Here is a 25,803-nt window from a genome sequence, read left to right as displayed (position 1 = left end):
GCTGGTAGTTGACTCACGGCTAATCCTTGAAATTCTATTTCAAGCAGAGTATAAGGCCACCAAATTCAAGTGCAGTTTCATACCATTTGAAGTAGGGTGCAAAGCCACTAAAGACAGCGAGTCGTGACCTCTCCCTCTTCCATCTTGCAGAGACTGAGCCACACCCACATTTCCGGGCTTTATAACCCCCTCTCACCCCCCCCCCCCCAACTTCTCTGCACCTGCTCAGCGGAGGGTGGACTGAGTAAGATGGCCAAAACTCACAGCCGAAAGTGGTAGCGTTTTATCTAAAATCAATATACAGTGCAAACAGGAAGTAAGTGCATTTACAGTAGTGCCTTTCAACTTCAAGCCAATGCACCCACGCCACCATTTGCAGTAAGGAGTGCATTTCAACTTCATGCCACCATTTGCAGTAAGTGGTGCCTTTTAACTTCATGCCACACCCAAGCCACACCCAAGCCACCATTAGCAGTAAGAGGTGCCTTTCAACTTCGTCAAAGCTCCCAAGCCACCATTTGCAGCAAGTAGTGCCTTTCAACTTCATGCCACCATTTGCAGTGCCTTTCAACTTAATGCCAAAGCACCCAAGCCACCATTTGCAGTAAGTAGTGTCTTTCAACTTCAAGCCAATGCACCCACGCCCCCATTTGCAGTAAGTAGTGCCTTTCATCTTCAAGCCAAAGCACCCAAGCCACCATCTGCAGTAAGTAGTGCCTTTCAACTTCAAGCCAAAACACCCAAGCCATCATTTGCAGTAAGTAGTGCCTTTCAACCTCGTCAAAGCTCCCAAGCCACCATTTGCAGTAAGTGGAGTCTTTCAACTTCAAGCCACACCCAAGCAATCATTTGCAGTAAGTGGTGTCTTTCCACTTCAAGCCACGCCCAAGCAACCATTTGCAGTAAGTAGTGCCTTTCAACTTCAAGCCAAAGCAACCAAGCTACCATTTGCAGTAAGTAGTGCCTTGCAACTTCATGCCACCATTTGCAGTAAGTAGTGCCTTTCAATTTCAAGACACACCCAAGCCAAGCCAAGGGGAGGGAGGGAGGGAGGGGGCGCGCTTTCTGGAGCGCTAGTAGGAACCATTTTAGAACCAATAAACACTTTTTTTGCAAGCTTTAGAACCAATAGACATTTTTTGCAAGCTTTAGAACCAACAGAGACACTTTTTGCAAGCTCTAGAACCAATGGACATTTTTTTGCAAGCTTTAGAACCAATAGACATTTTTTTTGCAAGCTTTAGAACCAATAGACATTTTTTGCAAGCTTTAGAACCAAATAGACATTTTTTTGCAAGCTTTAGAACCAATAGACACTTTTTGCAAGCTTTAGAACCAATAGACATTTTTTGCAAGCTTTAGAACCAATAGACATTTTTTGCAAGCTCTAGAACCAATAGACATTTTTTTGCAAGCTCTAGAACCAATAGACATTTTTTTGCAAGCTGTAGAACCAATAGACATTTTTTTGCAAGCTTTAGAACCAATAGACATTTTTTGCAAGCTTTAGATTCAATAGACATTTTTTGCAAGCTTTAGAACCAATAGACACTTTCTGCAAGCATTTTAGAACCACTAAGGGCACTTACATTTGAGTAGACATGTGTTCAGTGTTATTCACAGCTCAGAGAAATGTGACCCTCTGCCTTCCTCCATCTTGAAGAGTGAGTGAGGCACACCACTTCCTGGTTTTATAGTCCCTCCCCCCTGCCGCCAGCGGGGGCAGCAGAGAGAATGGGGAATTTTGTAAAAACATTAATATCTCTGTCATTTTTAATCGACGGGAAAAATCCTCAGCACACATGTGGCGGAGGGGGGCTCTGAGCAAGGTGGCCAAAAATGACAGCCGTAGGTGGCGGCGTTCTCTCAGAAATCGCAGCACAGATGGCGAAAACCGGTCAAGAACAGACTTTTAGTAATATAGATACTGTATGTCCTGATTTTCCAACCACATTCCAACAGGTGACATTAAAAAAATATATATTGGAAGCTTTAGGCTTAAATTAATTTCCAAATCTCCTTCCAAAGATTAAAACCCATACTAAGCAAAGCAATCATTCATCTGCAAAGAATATACGGCATTGCTTATGATTTGCAAAACAATTTGTTACAACTTAAAAAAGCAAATATACACTTACCTTCAACATGCACATATGGCTTCCAACTATAGTACCACCCTCGAAATGGCTTGCTATTGTATTCAGCACATTGCTGCGATCTGAAGTCCACACTATTATTGGGGCAATTTTGATTATTGCAGAGCTTGTACATACGAGTGCCACCATCACAGAATTTTCCTCCATACTGGGGCCTTGGAGAAAAAGTCAATTGTTTACATGTGTTACGTTCACGTATTCAGAACAAATATTATGATCGTACTGTCTTCATCAATGCATTAAGACAGTGTTTATTTACATCAGATGAACACTTAACCTATATTAAGTGTTCAAACTCCTGCTGCAGACCTCATTTAACCATTAATATAATTGTTACCATATGAGAAATTCTCTCCAACATGATCCATGTGCTCAGTCACATTGATACACAGACGGATGCTGGTCCATGCAAACTGAAACACATCTTAGTCATTGGTATTGGACTAGAAATCAAATATTTGAAGTATTGATTAGGAAACACATCTTAACTATTCCACAGCATGGCATAAAAAATTAATATGAATAACATGTCCATTTCAATTACAACAAAAATATTATCTGTTTCATTTATGTTAAAGGAAGTTGAATTTGTCACCCTTTCCCAGTCTGGCCTGCAAATGACTCCACAACTAGAGCAAAACGTTTACTTTTTAAAGTAGCCCCTAATTTGGGAGCAATTGGATACGGTTAGCAACATTCACATTCCATGTAAATCAAGAAAAGTAACAAATATGAAAAATATTTTTACAGATTCAGTCCTCGTATTGTACTCGTTATGCTACATTGGCGTGGTGTATTACCATTCAGATCTTTAGTAGTACACTGAAGGCTGGTGCTTTCCATCACAGGGACTTGGAGAAGTCAGGAAAAAAATATTTATGTATAGGATTATCAGGATTTGGTGCACAGTGGTTATTTTTATTCAGAAATGGAAATCCACAATCATAATACACGTTTAAATTCCTCCACTGCAGTTGGGGAATTTACATTCAATTAACTCAAGCATAATGCTAACCATTAACTATCAGGTTGTCATTAAAACTTAATTCCTTCTTTGAAGTTTCCCACCCAAATGGCTGCAGATATATATGACTCCAGATCTTAGACAAAGCGACTGGTTCTTAATAGCTCTAAGCAAGACCCTAGAAACAACTCTGTTGTATCAAAAAACGTCAACAACGCATAATGTTTAAAACCAGAGAAGCAACTTGAAATGAGTAAACAGGTCCAATGAAGCAACGCCCAGCAAACCCACCACAATGCCTTCATCATCACCTGATCACGTCCATAATGTGCTTGACATATGATGAAAGAGTGGGTCGACTGGGCTTATATTTACTCGAATTTAGGATGAGAGGGATCTTATAAAAAACCATATGAAATTATTAATTATGCAGGAAAACTGTTCCTGATGTTGGGGGGAGTTCAGAACCAAGAGTCACAGTTTAAGAATAATGGGTAGGCCATTTAAGATTAAGATGACGAAAAACTTTTTCATCCAGAGAGTTGTGAATCCGTGGAATTCTCTGCCACAGGCCAATTCACTGGATGTATTCAAGAGAGAGTTGGATGTAGCTCTTGGGGCTAACGGAATCAAGGGATATGGGGAGAAAGATGGAATGGGATACTGATTCTGGATGATCAGCCATGATCATATTGAAGGAGGGGCCGAATGGCCTACTCCTAGATCTATTTTCTATGTTTCTAAGTCTGCACCTACTGACTAAACAAGAGCTTGACAATCGCATCACATAAATCACATCTTGTTAGTAAAGTGCAAGCTACCATGGAGAAAGGAGGGATGGGCTAGATTGTCAGGTAAATGAAAGCATATTGCAGAATGGTAAGGAAGAGGGATGTTTGGAGAATGTTTGGTGGAGTGAAGATCAAGAGTGGGAAAAATGGCTGAGGGACGAACAATCATTCGGGACACCATAGTCAGTTTGGGGAGTTCAAGGTTCGGGGTGGGAGCAAGTGAAAAATATGAGGGATGGCAATGAACAAGCTACAAGCAAAAGATTGCAGGGCTGGTAGAGTTGTTGAGCATGTGAATAGCGACACAAGTAGTGGGGAGGTTTAAGTTAGTCTGGAAATAGATCAAGAGGATCCTGGCAGTGAGAGTTGAGTGGTTGAAACATTCAATAGGAACACTTGAAGAAGAAACGACCTGGAAGATATTGGACTTCCTGGATTCACTGCCAGCAGCCCAGGCAAGGATGGTCTGGTCAGGTCCCTTTTAATGTTAAAAAAGGTCTCAGTCCTGCATTCAAGGTCTAGTTTAGCATGTGGGGCCGAGGCCATTTGTGCTTTTTGTACACACACAACAATTTCACATAGGCAGCACCACGAATTGAGCACTATGTGATGTCACGGTGAATGAGTTCTTAATAATGTTCATTAACAACTAAGTTTGGGATATTATGAGATTAATACAAAACCAATCATTGTCTAGATACTAGTAGGTGCTTATGTATGTGTCCTAACAAAATATCAGCAACCTTCCTCACTAATGATGTTTTGTGCCCCAACCCAAAGCGTTGCCTGTCAATTCCCTCCACAGATGCTGCCTGACATGCTGATTCCTCCAACTCGTTGTTTTTTGCTCGAGATTCCAGCATATTCAGTCTCTTTTGTCTCCATTTCCTCACTAATTACAGGTTGAAGGAATCAGGAAGTGTTTGTGGAGTGGTTTCTATTCAAAATAACCTCTTCCATCTGGAAAAAGCATAAGAACAGATACACATCTTTTCCAGTACTGAAATAATGTTGTGTCTATCACTTTGTTGAGGATCAACAGTTTAGATATCCTGCTGTTTTGATAAATGCCATTCATGGGAAGTTGTTGTCTAAATGTCTCAGTAGTTCAACTGATTAGTCTGGAAACTTATCTAAAACTACTAAAGAGCATATTACCAACTGGACATCTTTGCTCAGTTGGACAACAGAAATATTTCTGGCACTGTGTTGCACTAGATTGGTTCAATATGCCAGTGTCCAATTAAATTAGAAATTTAGCTTAAGGCCATAAATGCACTCCACCACCTTGCTCCACCCCCACCACTTTCTCTAATTACCAATAATTAAGGGGAAGTTGACTCAAATTTTAAGGCAAACACAACATAAACCATTGTTAGCTTACTTGTACAAACATTATAAATAATTGTCCATACTTCTCCAAACTAAGAAATTATTCTTGTTATTTTACATGCTTCCAAACAAGTCAAGACTTAGTTAATTCCCTACCAAAACACCTCAATTTTCCTTCTGGTAGATACAATTGGCCTGGTTGCACAATTTCCATTTTACACTGACAACTGGTCAATCATATATAATGTTATAATAGTTTTCCATGTACTGGAAATGCAGCAAGCCTAATTACACCCATTCATCAAATCATTAATGTCAAACATGCTTTGAAGTCTATTAAAAGGTCAGTAGCATTACTATAATTCTTCATGAAAAGATGTACTTAATGAGATCTTAGATGATTGTAGGTTGGAAAATGTTAATGATGTAGGGAGGGATGTTATGATGTAGAATGATAAACTCAGTTGGAGTTAATGGAATAATTTTGCAGTTGGACCAACTGGTAAAATGTTTAATCTACATGAATGAGTTGCTATCTGATGTGGTGCTGTGCTTGGTTGAAAGGGAATATAAGGATCTTACATTAATCCGAGACTTAGATGCATTGCTCAATTACGTAGCTCCCACTTCCTCCTTGAAAATGGGAAATCTCAACCGATGGACAATTCAATTAATCATTACAAGTGTAGAGAAGCCTGATGTTAAATACATATATTAAACTAACATTTTTCATTCTAATGCGTGGACTTCTTAATTGAACACTCAATGAGGATGTATAATTGACGTATAATTGGTTGCCTTTTCAATATTCAATGCAGCAATATCTGTGATTCAGAGTTTGTATCTTCTCTGGTGTGAATTTCTGACAATTCCCAGCTCTCCTGAGCTAGATGATGGCCTCCACTTGACAAATACCATGTGGTTATAATTCATAGGATATTTGAGTGATAAGGTGTCTTCCAGTAAAGTGTCTGAGGAGATATTATTTTATGCTTTGATGTATGCAAGATGTAAAGAACTATTTTTCATGCTTCTTCCTCAGTCAGAGAGCCATAACAATGTCAGATCATGCTGTAAGGGATCGATTAGGTATAAATAATATAAACATGAATCTCGATCAATTGTAATCAATTCATAACACAACTTTACAATTTTAATTCTTACCCCTTGGTTCAAATAAAATCTCTCAATAGATCAGAAATGTTTCACAATCATATCAAAGACTAAATGCATAGAAATAAATTCTGTAAATTCAATAAACGTCCATCTTTCCCTTAACTATGTTCAATACTTAACGAATGACACATTAACGACTGCACCGGGCCACCTCCTGCACCCATGCCGAACCCACGGACTTCATTAACTTCACTACTAATTTCCATCCTACACTCAAATTCACTTGGACCATCTTTGACATCTACCTAACATTTTTTGATCTCACCATCTCCATCACGGGAGATAGACTATCAACTGACATCTGTCATAAACTTACTGACTACCACAGCTATCTAGACCACACTTCTTCCCACCCTGGTTCCTGCAAAGACTCTATTCCCTATTCCTCCATCTACACCGTAGCTGCGCCAAGATAAGGTACTCCATGACAAGACATCTGAGATGACTTATTCATTAGGGAACAGGGCTTCCCTTCTTCCATCATAGATGAGGCCGTCACATGGGTCTCCTTGATATCCTACAGCTCTGCTCTTGCTCCCACTTCCCCCAATCGCAACAGGGATAGTTCACCTTTCACCCAATCAGCCATCGCATGCAGCGCATAATCTTCCCATCTCCACCCCATTCCGCTTTCTGCAGAGACCGTTCCCATCACAACTCCCTGGACAACATTCCTTCCCACCCAAACCACCCCCTCTCCATGTACTTTCCCCTGCAAGCGCAAGAGATGCAACACCTGTCCCTACACCTCCTCCCTTGAATTTGTCCAAGGACCCCGACAGTCTTTTCAGGTTCACTGAACACCTCTGGACAGTCTGCCAAAACCTACCTGATCTCTCAGTTGCTAAGCACTATAACTCCCCCACCATTCCCATACTGACCTTTCTATCAGAGTGAGGCCTAGCCCAATTGGAGGAACAGCACCTCATATTTCGCTTGTGCAGCTTCCATCCAAGCGGTATGAACATTGAATTCTCTAACTTCAAGTAACTCTTGCATTCCTTCTCTCGCCATCCCTCCCCCTTCCTAGTTCTCTGACCAGTCTGACGATCCCATTTAAATTTTATCTCTGTATACTTTGTTGTCACCTTCTCCAAGCTAACAACGATCTATTCGATGTTCCTTGATCTGTATCCCCTTTGATGTCTTGTTCTCACCTTACCTTATCTCTGTGTCTCCCTCTACCCTGACTCTCAGTTCGAAGAAGGGTTTTGACCCGAAACATGACCCATTGCGTCTATCCAGAGTTGCTGCTTGTCCCGCTGAGCTACTCCAACATTTTGTCTATGTTCAATAGAACTGGATTCTGACAAATATCCCTCCCTATCTGCTTTTGTCTCAATTCATTGATATTATCCAAAACATTCTGTCAAGGATCTTGAGCTGAATGCTCTCTCTTGCCAATTCTCCCTCAGATCAACATGTGTGTAGCATCTCAACCTGTCATTTATAAATTGATTTCACTCAATTTATAAAAGGCCAGTCACACTGATCTCAGTAGTCATGAAGACCCTCGATAGGCTTGTGCTGGCCAAGCTGAAAAATATCACAAACCCTCTGCAGTTTGCATATCGGGCCAATAGATCTGTGGATGATGCAGTCAACCTGAGCCTGCATTTCATCCTCCAGCACCCAGACTGCCAGGGAACCAGAGCTGCAAAGTTTCAGTATTCTAGTACCTGAAAATCAGTATTTTGCTGAGGCAATCAGTATTTTTACGCGGTGCCATTTTGATGATTTTTGTTTATGTGTGCGGTCATACCCATGTAAGAGTACAAGAATGCACAACTTGTTTCTTGTGTATTTGTAATACAGTTTATTGCATATTATATGTCATAGATGCTTTCTTGCATTTGTCCAGAAGTTTATCATTGAAAGTCATTTGGTAACAATGGCCTGAGGAAACGTTAAGAGGCTGGAATCTCTCTATATCTCGTTCTTTCTTTCTCTCTCTCTCCCCCCCCCTCTCTCTCTCTCTCTCCCCACTCCTGCTCTCGCTCTCTCCCTCTCTCACTCGCGCTGATTGGATGGGAATTTTAAGGGAAGCTGGTTGGTGATTTAACGCAACCCCCTTAGAAACAGTGGTTGATTAGCCGCCAAATAATCGGGCAACAAAAAATTGACAAATAGGTAAACAAAAAAAATCAGAATTCCGATTTAATTTGGAAGAATATCATACCTGATTTGCAGTTCCTTCCTATTGAAGAAGAACCCTCCCCTGAAAAACCTCCTAATCCATTCCCTCAGATGCCACCTGGCCCGCTGAGTTCCTCCAGCACTCTGTGTTATTTATCTAACTCTGAAATTGAAGATAGACACAAAAAGCTGGAGTATTTCAGCAGGCCAGGCAGCGACTCTGGAGAGAAGGAATGGGTGAAGTTTCGGGTCGAGACCCTTCTTCAGACAATCACAAGTACTCTCACCGATGAGAGTTCAGTTCAGTTTGAAGAAGGGTCTCGACCAGAAACTTCACCCATTTCTTCTCTCCAGAGTTGCTGCCTGTCTCGCTGAGTTACTCCAGCAACCATAGTCAAGATCGAACCCAGGTCTCTGGTGCTGTAAGACAGCAACTCTACCATTGGGAACCGAGATCAGCCCGACCCCCTGCCCCACCAACATCCCACTCGCCAAAGGAAAAGCAACAACCCGGCGAAATTATCCCAAGATCCTGCCGACCAAAAAATGCAAGGACACAAAAAGTCACACTGTACCTCCAAAAATCACAGCAAACCAAATCTACACGCATTACAAATTTCAAGATCTGGATGACCATCCCCACAAGCGTTGATCCACCACGGTGTCCGGGACAAAGAGGCCGGAACCTCTCCATCCCCCCCCCCCCCACTCTCTCTCCCTCTCCCTCTCCCGCTGCACCTCCGTCCCTCGCTCTCTCTCCCCCCCACTCCCCAGCTCCCCCCCTCTCCCCCTCATCTCTTTCTCTCTCTCCCACTCCCTGTCTCCCTTTCCCTCCCTCCCTCTCACCTCGGCATTCCTGGAACCACCCGGCTTCCCGCAAAAACAAATGCATCTGCAGCTCCCCACCACCGAAGAAGAACCCTGGCTCAATACAACTCCCAATCCACTCCCTCCACAGACACCGCCCGGCCCGCCGAGCTCCCCCAGCACTCCGTGCCTTCCACTCAACTCTGAAATTGTAGACACAAAAAGCTGGAGCAACTCAGCGGGACAGGCAGCAACCCTGGAGAGAGACGCCTCGGGTCGAGACCCCCTCCCCAGATTGAACTGAACTCTCATCGGTGTGAGTACTTGTGATTGTCTGAAGGGTCTCGACCCGAAACTCCACCCACTCCCTCTCCTCAGAGCCGCTGCCCATCCCGCTGAGCCAACCCGCCATCCCACCTCACCCCCGTGTTCACCTTCAACTCCAGAACCAAACAAAAAACACAGAGTTCTGGAGGAACTCAGCGGGCCAGGTGGCACCCGCAGAGGGAACGGACCAGGAGTCACTGCGAACCAGGGCTCCCCCCTCAACAGGAAGGAACCGCAGATGCAGCCGTCCCTGCAAAATGCCAAATGATGTTGGGAATGCCGAGGCGAGAGGGTGAGAGAGAGGGAGTGAGAGAGACTCGTTGTTACGATTATCTATGGTTGATTTTGCGTTGTTAAATATGACTTTTTAAAAATCCGTATTTAACAACGTAAAATCATACATCCGTATTCTTAGCGCATTTCCGTACAAAATATGGAAAATCTGTATTACTTGGCAGCTCTGGGTGACCTATGCGAGGATTTTATTTGTTGATTTTAGCTCTGCATTCAACACCATTGTGCCAGAGTTACTTCACTCCAAACTTTCCGAGTTGACTGTGCCTGAACCTCTGTCGGTGGATCACCAGCTTCCTGACAGACAGGAAGCAGCATGTGAGGCTGGGAAATCACATCTTGGACCCACAAACCCTCAGCACAGTAGCACCGCAAGGCTGCGTACTCTCCCCTCCACTCTACTCTCTCTACACCAATGACTGCACCTCCACAGTCTCTTCTGTCAAGCTTCTCAAGTTTGCGGACGATAACCCTGATTGGACTGATCCAGGATGGGGAAGAATCTGCTGACGGACAGGAAGTGACACAGTTGGTGTCCTGGTGCCATCGCAACAACCTGGAGCTCAATGCTCTTTAGACAGTGGACTTGATAGTAGACTTTAGGAGAGCTCCCCCCCCCCCCCCCTCACCCCATTCACCATCAACAACACCACAGTCCCGTCTTTTGACCATCATCCAAGGACCTTAAATGGGGGGCCACCATCGACCCCACAGTCGAAAAGGCACAACAGAGGATGTACTTCCTGCAGCAGCTGAGGAAGCACAATCTGCCACAGGCAATGATGGTTCAATTCAGTTGAGAAGGTTATTGGCTGCAACCTTCCCTCATTGACAAACTGTACACTGTAAGGGCCAAGAAGTGAGCGGGTAAGATCATCTCTGACCCCTCTCACCCTGGCCACAAACTCTTTGAATCACTTCCCTCTGGAAGACGATTCCGGACTGTCAACGCTGTCCCAGCCAGACATAAAAACTGTTTTTTTTACATGAGCAGCTCTACTCAATAACCAAAAATCTGTCGCCTCCTTTTGCACTGGTATGTTATTTAATTCACACGTTTAATCAATAATGTTTTATTATTAATGTTTAATGTTTTATGTGCCATTCCTAACTGTCACTGTATGTCATGTTGTCACTTGTGGGTGGAGCACTAAGGCAAATTCCTTGTATGTGAATACTTGGCCAATAAACTTATTCATTCATTCAAAACCTTTTATTGTGTATTAACCTTTGTCCTCTCTCTTCCTCACCTCTCTTACCTCAAATGCACACCCCAAACCCAACCCTTCCCTCCACTCTCCAACTGCCTGGCCTTCTGCGCAGCTGCTGAACTCCTGGCAGGTAGGGCTCTGGTCATTCTTGCTCCCCCTAGCCTTCTTGTTGCTTTAGTAACACTGTTGTTTGGACTCCAGTATTCAATCAATTCTAATCCAACCTCACCCACCACCTCCAGCCTCTCTCAGTGAACACCCCACCTCTGCTCTCCCAGCACCCCACACTGCAGCTCATTAGACATCATTCACTGCTTCTGTAATGGCAATGGAAGAAAGGCCTTTGTGTATATTTTTGTATGCAAGGCTTGTTTTAATGCATATAATGAGTTGGTCTTGTGTGCGCAAACAAATCTCTCCCAGGGATCATCCCACAAAGTTTGTCTATACCACAAACTATCACCACTTTAACTTTTTACATATTTCTGAATTAGAATGCTCCTGTGGTCATCCAAGTTAAAACTCAATTGTTTCCGACAAGTCAATTAGCATCCTTACCCTGGAAACTACATTTAACAGTTATTCTTCTGCAATAATTCATTGTTCATTTAAAATAAATAACATAAATTGGAGACACCACAGAAATTAAGCCAGCTAATTATCTTTCTCTGTGGTGGAGGGAAAGCTGTTGATGAATTCCTTCCAAGATCTTCATCTGTCCATTGCTAGATAGTGTTAGCAGCAAAGGTTAGCAGGTACATTTTAATCCTCCTCAGTTTCAGTGTCAACAAGAGAAACATGTTGTGTGGAACTTGACACATCTATGTTAAGCAGTGTAAACGACTACAGTCAAGGCATGAAACATCGGCTGAAGGTCACTTGTAGCCTTTGATTAGAATTCATGTTAGTCAGCTTCAAAGTATCTACATGACTAGGGCTCCTCAGATTTCTGCCTAAAGTTGGAAAAGACCGTGCAAGCTTTAAGAGATTCTTAACACCTTTTTCTCATGTTGCAGAACTCATCTGTGAATGCTGGCTGACCAATGCATCATTTCAAGGGTGATTTTGTGCAAACTCGTCGTTTAAGTTTGTTAACCAGAATTTGGATTCAGAGGCAAATATTTCTAAGGTCTGTTCTTAAGCATTGTTAACACGCTCTTAAATAAAGTTGAAACGCTTTGAATTTCAAACTTCCAGATACGTAAACATTTAGACATTGAGTTATTAGATAACTGATGATTGAGATTATAAAGATAAAATGTAAAAAGGCAGACGCAGCCTCATCTGCTATTGTGTCGGGCAATTACAGCATTGTAATGTACGGAATATGGGATTTCCTTGTTAATCATTTATTGACAATTATTTTCCAATTAATTGGGGCAGGCACGGTGGGTGGTGCAGCGGTAGAGTTGCTGCCTTACAATGATTACTGCGCCAGAGAATCGGGCTCGATCCTGGCTACGGGTACTTGTCTGTGTGGAGTTTGTACGTTCTCGCTGTAACCTGCGTGGATTTTCTCAGATCTTCGGTCTCCTCTCGTACTCCAAAGACGTGCAGGTTTGTAGGTTAATTGGCGTGGTAAAAATTGTCCCTTGTAGCGGATAGTGTTCATGTGTGGGGGTTGGTGTGGTCTCGGTGCCTGAAGGGCCTGTTTCCATGCTGTATCTCAAAACTAAACTAATTGTCAATTATTTTAATATTATTATCCAGTAATAATTCATGTGGAACTGCATTTGATTTTTACTGGGGGTCAGGCTGAGAATGTAGGATGAAATAAGTAAACAACAAAAAAGTCACAAATTTAAAAACTTACAATTTTATATTGTTTGGTGGGGGTTTTCAGACATTACAGATTTTAATTAATAATTTTGAGTGGTTTATAAAAGCTTCCAGCATTTCATCATGTTGGAAATCTTCAGTTAGATTAGAGATATGTTCATCACACCCACATATTGTTTGATTTCCTAGAATGACCGGAAAAGTATTTTCAATTAAAGAATGGGGCAACATTACTTCAGGCACCCCCTTTGATAGTCAGGATGATTTATATGTACATTGCTTTATTTTTCCCGTTGACTTGTGTTATTATTTTTTCCATAATTAAACCATCAGGATAATTTATATGGTTACCACTTTATTCTTCCCGTTGACTATTATTGGTATTTTTTTTACTTAATTAAACCATCAAAACCCAAGAAATATTTCTCGTCACTGAGCAGTTGCTGGGTAACAGATCAATGATTCACATTTAGATTACAACCATTTCACATGCCTGTTTTCAATTGCCTCAGATATTATGGACCCCACCTATACTCACGAGTGCTTCCTAAGCACAGATTCCCTGGAGGTTAATGCATATTCTGCCCACTCTCATAACCACGATGCTCAGGCATTTATGTCATTTGGCCCAAGGACTCCCATCAATTTTCTCTTGAATTTGCAGTGAGACGTTAGAAGAATCCTGATTGAATTCCTGATTGCTCAAAGAAAAGCAGGAGAATTCTAGACAGAAAGAATTGTTGCCAGTATAAATACTTCCTTACCTTGGACTTGTGCAGTGACGTTCTCTGCTCATCACTCCTCCTCCACAGCTCCTTGAACAAGGTGACCACATGGACCAGTTTGACCAGCGCCCGTTTATTGGTTTTGGCCCCGAATCCCCGTGCTTCACACATTGTCCAAGACGGCACCACTGCATTGCAGAGAAAGCAGAAGAACTGAGAAGAGGCCGAATTCTTATATAACAAGCAATTGTGATAGTAGAATTAGGCCATTTGGCCCATCAAGTCATTCAATCATGGCTGATATTCCTCTCCCTCCTAACCCCATTCTCCTGTCTTCTCCCCTTAACATCTGACACCTGTGCTAATCAAGAATCTATTTATCTCTTCCATAAAAAAACATCCACTGACCTGGTCTCCACAGCCCTCTGTGGCAAAGAATTCCACAGATTCACCACCGTCTGACTAAATAAATTTCTCTTCATCTCCGTCCTAAAAGAACGTCCTTTAATTGAGGCTATGACCTCTAGTCACAGATTCACCTACTAGTGGAGACATCATCTCCACAACCACTCTATACAAGCTTTCCAGTATTCTGTATGTTTCAATGAGGTCCCCCATCATTCTTCTAAACTCCAGCGAGTACAGGCCCAGTGCTGACAAATGCTCATCATAGGTTAACCTGCTCATTCCTGGGATCATTCTTGTAAACCTCCTCTGGACCCTCTCCAGAGCCAGCACATCCTTCCTCAGATATGCCCAAAATTGCCCACAGTATTCCATATGCATTACATCCCTGTTTTTGTATATATTACCTCAGGATTACATCCCTGTTTTGGTGTACAAGCCCTCTTGAAATAAATGCTAGCATTGAGTTTGCTTTTTTTACTACCGATTCGACTTGCAGATTAACCTTTTGGGAATCATGCACCAGCACTCCCAAGTCCCTTTGTACCTCCGATTTCTGGATTCTCTCCCCATTTAGAAAATCGTCTACATCTTTATTCCTACTACCAAAATGCATGACTCCACACTTTGCTACACGATATTCCATCTGCTACTTCTCTGCCCACTCTCCCAACCTGTCCAAGTCCTTCTGCAGAGTCCCTGCTTTCTCTACACTACCTGCCTTTCCATCTTTTTTGCATCATTCACAAACTTGGCCACAAAGCCTTCAATCCCCTTGTCCAAATCATTAATATACAATGTGAAGCATAGCGCTTCCAGCACCTACCCCTGCGGAACTTCCCAGTGGAGTATCTAAACTTCACTGTATAAAATATAAAAGTATAACATATAGAATATTTAATTGATGCTACAAAAACCACGAATAAACTCACATGCAGATAGTTTCCAGGAATAGTTAGCAAACAAATATCTAATATACCACGAGTTCCCCCTCATTCTTTCTTATTAACAGTGAAAGAATGTTGCCTGGAGGTTGGGAATTTTTCTTTGAAACATCAGATATCATGTAATACGACAGACCCATATTTTGTGAGGTGAGTGTAATTGAAAGCATATTTCCCTCAACGTTATTGAAGAGTTCACTGATAACATTAATCCTTCATTCTGCACGTTAACACTGCAATCATCATCATGTCAAAACTATTTCATTTTGACTTAATCACAGTTCAAATAGAAATAAATTGATTGGTTGTTCTTGCCTCTCAATCATTACGGTCACAGAAGGGATGGGTGTCACTTGCAGACAGAGCTATCCAAAACCACTTCAAATTTCATCAACTCTGAATGTGTAAAGTCAATACCATTATTAATCTCTTCAACCCTCAGCACCTCTTCAACCCTCACCATGAACACCGGCGTTCCACAGGGCTGTGTGCTGAGCCCCCTCCTTTACTCCCTCTTCACCTACGACTGCACACCTGTACATGGTACTAACACCATCATCAAGTATGCAGATGATACAACGGTGATTGGCCTCATCAGCAACAACGATGAGTCGGCCTATAGGGAGGAGGTCCAGCTCCTAGCAGCATGGTGCGCTGACAACCTGGCCCTTAACTCCAAGAAGACCAAGGAGCTCATTGTAGACTTCAGGAAGTCTAGGGGCGGCACACACACCCCCATCCACATTAACGGGATGGAGGTGGAACGTGTTTCCAGCTTCAGGTTCCTGGGGGTCAACATCTCCGATGACCTCTCTTGGACCCACAATACCTCAACTCTGGTCAAGAAGGCTCACCAGCGTCTCTTCTTCCTGAGGAGACTGAAGAAGGTCCATCTGTCTCCCCAGATCCTGGTGAACTTCTACCGCTGCACCATCGAGAGCATCCTTACCAACTGCATCACAGTATGGTATGGCAACTGCTCTGTCTCCGACCGGAAGGCACTGCAGAGGGTGGTGAAAATTGCCCAACGCATCACCGGTTTCTCGCTCCCCTCCATTGAGTCTGTCCAAAGCAAGCGTTGTCTGCGGAGGGCGCTCAGCATCGCCAAGGACTGCTCTCACCCCAACCATAGGCCGTTTACCCTCCTACCATCCGGGAGGCGCTACAGGTCTCTCCGTCGCCGGACCAGCAAGTCCAGGAACATGGATTTGTGTGTAGGAGATCATGTCTTATTAATTTGATTTTTTTGAAGAAGTAATCAAGAATGCTGAATGTGGGCAGAGTCTTAATCTATATTGATTTAACAAGGCCTTTAATATGGTTCCATATGGAAGGCTGCTCTGGAAGGTCAGATTACATGGGATCCAGGGAGCTAATTGGATACAGATTTCTCAACTTTCTGGACACATCTACACCCTCATCCTTGCTCAGGGTTTCTTTAAGACATTGGCAACAACCCAAAGTCTTCTTCTCCCTCAATCAAACATCCCCCCCTGCTTTTAACTACATTTCCAAGCCCAGCCCCTCCCGCCATGGAGGTGGCCTCGCCGTTATTTTCAATCAGAACTTCCGGATCACTGAACTCGCCCTCCCCCCAGTAGCATCATTTGAATTCCTCGCCTTCAAAGCCCTTTCCTCCATGACAGTCATCCTCATTTAACGGCCACCTAAACAAAACCCCTCCTTCCTATCTGACTTCACTGAACTCCACACACTTGCCTCATCCCTCTCCCCACGTCTGCTGCTACTTGGTGACTTAAATATTCACATGGACTCCCCCACCTGCAAGCTCTCACTCAGCATGTCACCTTTCCCACCCATGACAAAGGTCACATCCTTGACCTGGTCTCAGACCCTCTCTCACACCGCCCGCTGCTGAAAGACTCATCCATGCCTTCATCTCCTCCCGACTGGACTATTGCAACTCACTTCTCCTTGGCATCAGCTCCACCTACATCAACCAACTCCAACTGGTCCAGAACGCAGCCGCCCGACTCATCACCCATACCAAATCCTGGCATCACATCACTCCAGTCCTCAAACAACTTCACTGGCTTCTCATCTCCCACCGGATCACCTGCAAAATCCTGATCCTCACCTACAAAGCCCTCCACCATCTGCCCCCCCCCCCCCCCCCCCCCCCCATATCTCACTGACCTCCTCTCCCCCTGCCAACCCTCACGGTCCCTCAGATCCACATCAGCCGGTCTCCTCTCCATCCACAAGTCCAACCTCTGCAGTTTTGGGGACAGAGCCTTCTCCAGGGCAGCTCCCAGGCTCTGGAACTCCCTCCCCCAACTGATCTGCAATTCCGTGTCCCTCACCATCTTCCAGTCCCGCCTCAAGACCCATCTCTTCACCTCTGCCTATCCTTAGCCCCACGTGCCGTCCCTTTTCATCTGTGCATTAATTGCCTCATATTGTGTTTTGTATTGAATTCTGTCTTTACTTTGTGTACTAGTCATGTCTCTACTATTTATTTCATTCCCCTTACATGTTTTTCCTCTACCTGCTATTTTTTTGTAAGGTGTCCTTGAGGCTCTTGAAAGGCGCCCATAAATAAAATTTATTATTATTATTATTATATTTAAGGATTTATCCAAGATCCATTTGTCACAGTTTCAGTTATTCAGCTGTTATCGCATGCGAGAGAGTCCCAGTTCTGCACAGAAACAGACTTTTTTAGATGGCACAGTGATACAGCTAGCAAAGCTGCTGCCTCAAAGTGCCAGAGACCTGGGTTCAATCCTGACCTCAGCTCCTGTCTGTGTGTAATTGGTATTTTCTTCCTGTACCAGCATGGGTTTCCACAGGCTATTCAGTGTCTTCCCACGTTCCAAAGAGAAGTGGGCTGATAGATTATTTGGCCGTTGTAAATTGCCCCTTGTATGTACATGAAAGGTAGAACCTGGGGAGCGTTGATGAGGATGGGAAGGGAATCAACTTGGGGTTAATGTAGGATTAGGGTAAAACGGAATGGTTGATGGTCAGAATGGATTCAGTTGGACAAAATAACTTTCTCTGTATGATTCTATTGCCGTAAAATCTGGAACCTGATTTCATACTTCTCTTGTTCAACGAGCAGGTTACGGATACCTATTAGGTGTCAACACTTTCCACCTTTCATTAAATTGTTAGTTCCTTCTCGGATATTAGAAATTAGCCTCCTGTGTACCTATATTTTGCACAAAGAATTATTTAATTTTTCCCCTTGTTTACTCCGCTGTTAGTGTCTGGTATTCCTTTTGCCCATTGGTGATAAAATGGCACAGTGCCGTTCCTTATCCTCTTTTACATACAGAAATGCAGCATCCATCCACTTCCGATAGATATGCTGAATGGATCCTAGCTCTGTCCCAGAGGTTTGGTTGAATCCAAATGCAGCGGGGAATTTAGTGACGCTACCTAATCAACCTGCGCTGCCCTTATAGATTACCAAAAAATTGACTGTATACTTTCCATTAAACAAAAATAATTGTAACATGACCAATGCAAAGGCAACTATTGCATTTTTGAGTTATAGGATGCCAGAATTTTTTTATGGGGCTGAACCAGAAAATCATAATAAATAGAACAATTACTGTACAAAAAGTACTTCTGCATGTGTTGGAGATAAATACCTCCAAGTAAACCTGGGGCTACTTACATACGTCATATTTTGTTAAGCAGCCAACAAGTACTTGGCTCTGTAAAGTACTTAAAATATAAGCCTGGCAAAGATGGTTTACTAATTATACATCCATTTAGCTTGTTCGTCTTTCATTTCATGCCAAGAAATATCACTGCAGTGTTTGCATAGAATTAACCTGACATTAAAAAATTATGATTATATTGGTCTCTGCTAGAGCTCACTACCAACACATATTACAGCAAGATTTTGGCAATGTTCAATTATTAAATATGACATCTACTTCTTCAGTCTCCACAGATAATCCCATATATGCAGCAATATACATTAGTAATACATTCTATTCTTAAAATAAATGTTTGGTTTAATTCGAGTGTTTGGATGTCTTTAAAAAATTCCTTCCACTGTAATACTTAAATATATTTAGATTGGGATCACAATTCAATGGCAATATCCACTAACTATGTCTCTTGAAGCAAAAAAAAACAACTGGTGAAGGTACAAATCAGAAATAAAACAGAAAATGCTGCAAATACTCAGCAGGTCTGTCAGCGTCCAAAGAGAAAGAAATAAGAGTAAATATTTCACGTAAATGAAGCTTTGACACTGCTGATTAAGGTGAAAGGAACACTATGAAGACAATACTACCCCAACTACCATCAGATTAATGTGTAATTACCACACAATTTCATAAATCTTTATAAATAAGAAAGAAAACTGAGATGAGTTGTAGGCTTGGATCATATATATATTTTAAAAGCAAGCTTCTGTATGGCAAATAGAGTGTGTAGTTATTGTAATTAATGAAAGGATCTTCATAATATCTAAATTTCCACTAAAGATTAGAAATCAGAAATCAGGAACCCTCATTTTAACACACCTCTTTCTAATGTATTTCAGTTAAAGTGGACTGACCTAGAGACAGCTGGCCACGCCACCCCCAGCTTGTGCTGCCTTCCCATCTACCATCAGCAGGCCGGGGCCATCAATCTCACCTAGATTCCAGCCCTAGTTCCACACCAAGAGTCTGAAGGTCTCGACCTAAAACGTCACCTAACCATGTTCTCCAGACATGCTGCCTGACCTGCTGAGTTACTCCAGTACATTGTGTCCTTTTGTGTATTAACCAGCAACTGGAGTTTTTATTTCTACTACTTATACAATAATAATAATAATAATAATAATAATTTTATTTATAGAGCACTTTAAAAACAAACATAGCTGCAACAAAGTGCTGTACATCACTAATCATTGACAAAAAAGTTAATACACACCAAAAATAACAATCAAAAAAAATAGTAGGAAAAGACATGTAAAATAAAGAAACATCAAAAACACCACAAACAGAAGCAAAGCCTCAGGCATGGTCAAAAGCCAGGGAGTACAAATGCGTTTTAACACTGGATTTGAAGATGGACAGTGAGGGGGCCTGTCTGATGTGCAACGGCAGGGTGTTCCAGAGTGCCGGAGCAGCAACAGAGAAGGCTCTATCCCCTCTGAGCCTCCGACTAGACCTCGGTACCTCCAGGAGCAGCTGACCAGCTGACCTGAGGGACCGGGCAGGAGCGTATGGGTGGAGCAGCTCAGAGAGGTAAGGCGGGGCGAGCCTATTCAGAGATTTAAAAACAAATAACAGTATCTTAAAATGAACCCGAAAGTGCACCGGGAGCCAGTGTAGGGAGGCCAGAATTGGCGATATGTGCTCCCTCTTTCGAGTCCCTGTTAAAAGGCGAGCAGCAGCATTCTGAACCAACTGGAGACGAGCCAGTGAAGAACGAGCAACACCAAAATAGAGCGCGTTACAGTAATCCAGCCTAGATGTAATAAAGGCATGGATTACTGTCTCAAAATGCTGCCGCTCGAGAATGGGCTTCACCTTCGCCAGCTTCCTTAGGTGAAAGAAGCTGGACTTAACCACCGCGCATATTTGGCGATCTAATTTAAAGTCACTGTCCATCCTAAAACCCAATGATAATACTGTTCTCAGTTACAGCAGACAATCAACAATAACGGACTTGTTCTGGTCTTGTTAATTACAGTCACAACACCAGTGGCCAAATTCTGCAAAGCTCAGATGGAATTGTGGAGCCCCATTTCACAGCAATGCAGAATGGGAATTTCAACATTCTGGTCTCCAGCCCAGCTCCCCAATCCTCAACTGTCCACTGCAGCTCTTTATCTCATTACCTACTCATATTATGTAACTTGCTTTGACTCTTACAGATATTCTACCGTACCTACTTGATTTCAATTCAATGGAAATAGGTATTTGGGGCAGAAGATTGCAACCTTCATGTGGTACGCCCTGTTTCAACTAATGCAATCAACTCGACGTGCACAAACGGAAGATCAAATAGAACAAGTTGTCCGACAACTTTAGGCTGTGCACGCCACACGAAAGAAGAAGAAGAAATAGGTCTTTCAATATGTACCATCTTCTGAGCTAGAACTACTATTCCTAGCTTGGTGGAGATTTCTGAAAGTATCTTGATCATATCTTCACTGAGTTCTTAATCGAGATAAAACATTTTATCCATTTAACTCAATGAGGGAAGATGACATAAAGTTGGATTTTTTTTCACCATTATTTTTTTCCGTAGATAAATAAATAGTTCAATTCAGTGGTATCAATTATTAGAAAGTTCCTTCTTAAAATGGAAAACCCTTGACAATTTAATGCAGCTGCAGGAAACAGTGAACTGTTGGGACCTGTGCAGTAAGGTAAGGAAGGTTGTTTCCAGTTGCCCTTCATAGATCTTTATGCAGTTTCTCAAGTATTTGGGGCTTTTTTTTTAATGGAATTCGATCTGAAATTTAGATTGAATTCCATAAGCAAGGGTTGAAAAACATGAAATGGTTGATTTTCAAACAAGGAATAATTTTATTTACTGTGAGACCAAATGTGCAAATAAAAACCAAGGTTTAAGGATGCACATATTCATGAATGAATGCATTTAAAAAAGGTATATTTGAGAAATTATTCGACATTGAACAGCATAAATGTCGCCTTACCCTGTCGAGCCCACAAATGGTTCCCTCAGCAGCCGGCATGAATTTTGTTTCACATCTTCGGCCAATTCTGTGACACCAAAGTGCTTTACAAATGTCCTAAAAAAGATGCAGGGTGGGGGGAACAATTAAATACCAAGGATTGTCAGCAGAGAACATTCAATGCAAATGCATTATTGTTTTTAAACTTGTTACTCAAAAGTTGCAAGTAAATTTAGTCAGAGAACAATATTGTTTGGAACAGGAGAAGGTCCCTTCATGCCAAAGGTTTTTGTTAGATCATCGCTACCCCGCTATTTAGTGACAGTATTCCTCACCACCTCTGCAGAAATACATACAAATGTCTCGAAATATCATGCAATTTGCACATTAATTTCAACGCAATTATAAAAACAATTGCTTGGGCAATCTGCCACTGGGTAATTTAGATTAAAGAGTAATTGTTTGGTTAGAGACAGGCTTCAATTGAAGTGTATAATTTTTCTTTTCCACATCCTAAGGTCAGCGCATTGGGAAAGTGACAGATGCAGGATGCGTTTGGGACCAGCTAAGGTGAGGAAGAGAAAAGGTATGTGAAAATAAAATTAATTTTGTAAATAAAGTTAATTAAACCATACAGAAGATTAAGGGAGGCCGTGGGGGCCCTACTGGGTGGTAAAAAAAAAGGGTAAGGTGGTAAAAAAGACACACAAAAGAGAAAGGACAACAAACAATAAAAAACCTGTGGTAATATATTATTTATTTGTGGTTGAGGTCTGTGGTTGACTGAAGAAGACAACCCAACACCTGCTCCTAACTCTCAACCACTCAACCCACCAGCGGTTTAAAAACTGCTGAAGTTCACCTGATAATCTGGAGGTTGGATAAGGATGGACATCGTTTGCACTGCAAGACATCATTCTTGTAGTGAGAATATTTGGCTTCAAACAGTGACTATCCCTAAATGTGCCAGCACATTAATTAATGGTAACTGCACGGAACATGGATCGGCACCCAGCTGCTTATTGTCTTAGATTTTCTGAAGACGGTTCACTCAACAAATGCCAGATCAGCAAAACCTTGGAAAATGCAGTTAATGAGGGTGCAGATTTGTTGATCACTGAGGCATGCAGCCAATTAGTTACTAAATCATTCATACATTTCAGTAGGGCCTTCAGGCCTGCTAACCCAGTTAAATGCGGATTAATGCCTTGGTTTCTGTAACATGCCTCCTGTAATGGTGCAAGAAGGAAACAAGCACTAAGCCCTGTAGAATCTGTTAATGGCAGCCTTCCAGACACAAAGCTTCAGTCAACCAACACCTGTTGCTTCCTCCCGTTGTACCAATTTTGGATCCAAGTAAAAACTTTGTTGGCATTCTGCCATGTCAATGTCTTGCTAAAATCCACAAATCAGATGGGCCTGCTTATTACCTTCTCAAAAGAAAATTCTGTTAATTGGGACAGAAACTTACCTTAACCTATCCACGTCCAGAGAGGTTAAGGTAATTCCTGATTAATTGATGGTTTATATTGTTCTTCTGAATTAATTGCAATAATTTGACCAGTGCATAAGTTAAACTAAAGATAGACAGAAAGTGTTGTTGTAACTCGGCGGGTCAGGGAGCATCTCTCGAAAAAAAAAAAAAGAAAAAAGTTACTCCAGCACTTTGTGTCTATCTTCAGTATAAACCAACATTTTCAGTTCCTTTCTACACATAAGTTAAAGTATTGGATACAGTTACACAGTTTATCATTTCTCTCTTTTTAAACAATGGTATGTTAGTGGTTTTTCAATTCTGGGACATTGCTTTTGGAAGTAATGGAAACTAATAGTTCAGGTTTCTGCAATTTCCTCCTGTGCATCTTTTAAAGGTAATGACACATTTCAACTGGATCTAACAAATTATCAACGTTCATGGATTCTAAATCTGTAAATATTTAATCTCTCAATATGTCTTTCTGCCCGAACGGATCAGATCTTTCCTCCTCTACTGTGCTGATAGCATTTTCCCCTTCTTTGAGTTACAAAATATTCAAAGAACCTTATCCACACTCTCAACTTCTATATAGTTACCTCTTTTGGTCTCTACTCTATACTAATATAATTTTTTGATCTTTACGGTTCTAAAATTTGAATGGATTTTCATTGATGTTATTTGTCAGTAATTTTCCATGCCCTCTTTGCTTTGCTGACTTCTTTTTCAATTTGGCTGTTACATTTTCATTCTTCTTATTGGCTCTAGTTCAATAAGCTTTCCGACAATTTTCACATTTTAGTCTTATCCTACCCTGTAGGCAACTTATCATCTAAGGGGCATGAGATTTGGCAGTCCCACCCCTTTCCTCTGTGGGAACAAGTTTATCCTCAATACCCCGAATCTCCTTCCATAATACATTTGTTGCTCTGACATTGAGCTGTGCTTTCACCCTGCTGTGAAAGTACTGATAATACATATTAATTAATTCTGAATAATACATTTAATAAATATTACTTGCCAGATGGTAATCAATGCACAAAAATGTGTTACATTCTCAATGACAGCAATATAATTATAATTCAACAACACATCCTTGCCTTTTTAAAATCCAGTCTGCACAATTTGGCCTTCTCCCCAAACTGCCACTTGCATTGTGTGTCAGCATCATAGAGCTCTCCTGGCAGCTTGTCCGGGTATCTGTACTCCTTTGTTGGCTTTGGTTCATCAGCAAGACAAGTTGCCTGGGAAGAACTGAATGTAAATAGTATAAAAAGATTGAGCAATTTAGTGTCTGCAATATTCACAAAACGAAATGGCTTTGGAGCAAACTCCATGGCTAAATGGGCACAAGGCATGCATTATTTTGTAAAGTGTTGAACTAACACTAAAAAGATGTAAACTGACATCATTATACCTTCCGGAATGTGTTCAGTGCTGCACTCTTTTGTTGAAGATTACCAGGTGGATAGAAACAATAAATGAAAGATAATGTCGAACTACTGTGAATGGATGATCAATAGTCTGCGTGGGCTCGGTGGGTTGAAGGGCCTGTTTTTCCATACTGTATCTCTAAACTATACTAAATGTTTAAATGGACCAAAGCATGTGGTAAATCAAGGCTGTACCTCAGAAACCTGTAAAGATATTGTCGACTGCAGGCTGACCATGAGAAGACTCCGTTGTGACCAGCAAGTGTTGGTGACATGATGTTACCCTCGGACTTCTTGCATACATTCCCTTCTCCATCATGAATCATGCCAAAGCTAGTGATTTAAAAGAAAACAGGATGTTTCAATTAAACATGTTCTTTCTCCAGAACCTTTAACATTCAGGCAGTCAATTATTCCTGGCTATTACATATAATTGGTTAAAATCTTAGCTAGCTTTTATTTAGGGAGGGCTTGTATACAAAAACAGGGATGTAATGCAATTTTGGGCACCATATCTGGGGAAGGATGTGCTGGCTCTGGAGAGGGTCCAGAGGAGGTTTACAAGAATATTCCCAGGAATGAGTAGGTTAACGGCACTGGGACTGCACTCACTGGAGTTTAGAAACAAAAATGCAAAATCAAATTTGCTAAACGGAGCAGTTCAAACCATAAGTGTAGCAAATTGGAAATAATAGGATCAAATAAATTCAAAGTCTTATTCTGAATCCAAACCCACTTCCAAATACTTGCTGCCCAGGTTGCTTTCCCTACTGTCCAGGAATGTGAAGGGTTGCACCAGTTGACCTTTCGCACCCAAGAGATGTCTAAAGAGAAGTCCCTTGATGCTGCTGCAGTTTGAATTCATTGAAAATTAACTAAATTTAATTGAAGCAGGTTTTGATTTTCTGACTGTTATACAAATTAGGCTTAAGCAGCATAACATTTTGTATGACAATGATTTGGCACCTATTTCACTGCTGCCTGGGAGTGTTGATGCCTATTTTGTTCTCATGCCTTTTCTTGGATCTTACAAAAGAGAAAACAAACAAAAAAATCACATTATCACTCATTACAGGGCTGAAAGGGAACCCAACAGTGTGAAACAGCGATGTTACTCACCAGTTTGTTCCTAAAATCTTGTTTAAATGGGAACAAATCCATTGTACTCTCCTAAAGCAAAGCAGTTCTGTTTGCACTTACTGTAGCTCCTGTCAGATCAAACTACAATGA

General features: G+C 41.8%; 1 protein-coding gene across 1 annotated transcript in view; it reads right to left on the bottom strand.

Moving 5' to 3' along the window:
- LOC129711468 (A disintegrin and metalloproteinase with thrombospondin motifs 16-like) overlaps window positions 1-25,803 on the bottom strand; it is a 193,320-nt gene that overhangs the window by 73,282 nt on the left and 94,235 nt on the right. Inside the window, exons 9-13 of the mRNA XM_055659092.1 lie at window positions 24,769-24,906; window positions 24,241-24,394; window positions 21,688-21,783; window positions 13,738-13,886; window positions 2,139-2,311 (exon numbers count right to left, since the gene is read on the bottom strand). Of these exons, the coding sequence (XP_055515067.1) occupies window positions 2,139-2,311; window positions 13,738-13,886; window positions 21,688-21,783; window positions 24,241-24,394; window positions 24,769-24,906 (710 nt within the window). The remainder of the gene's footprint in view (window positions 1-2,138; window positions 2,312-13,737; window positions 13,887-21,687; window positions 21,784-24,240; window positions 24,395-24,768; window positions 24,907-25,803) is intronic.

The sequence above is a fragment of the Leucoraja erinacea genome, chromosome 2 (genome assembly GCF_028641065.1).
Source record: "Leucoraja erinacea ecotype New England chromosome 2, Leri_hhj_1, whole genome shotgun sequence".
NCBI lineage: Eukaryota > Metazoa > Chordata > Chondrichthyes > Rajiformes > Rajidae > Leucoraja > Leucoraja erinaceus.
Note: the sequence above shows the minus strand (reverse complement) of the source record. Positions and strands in the feature narration are given on the sequence as shown.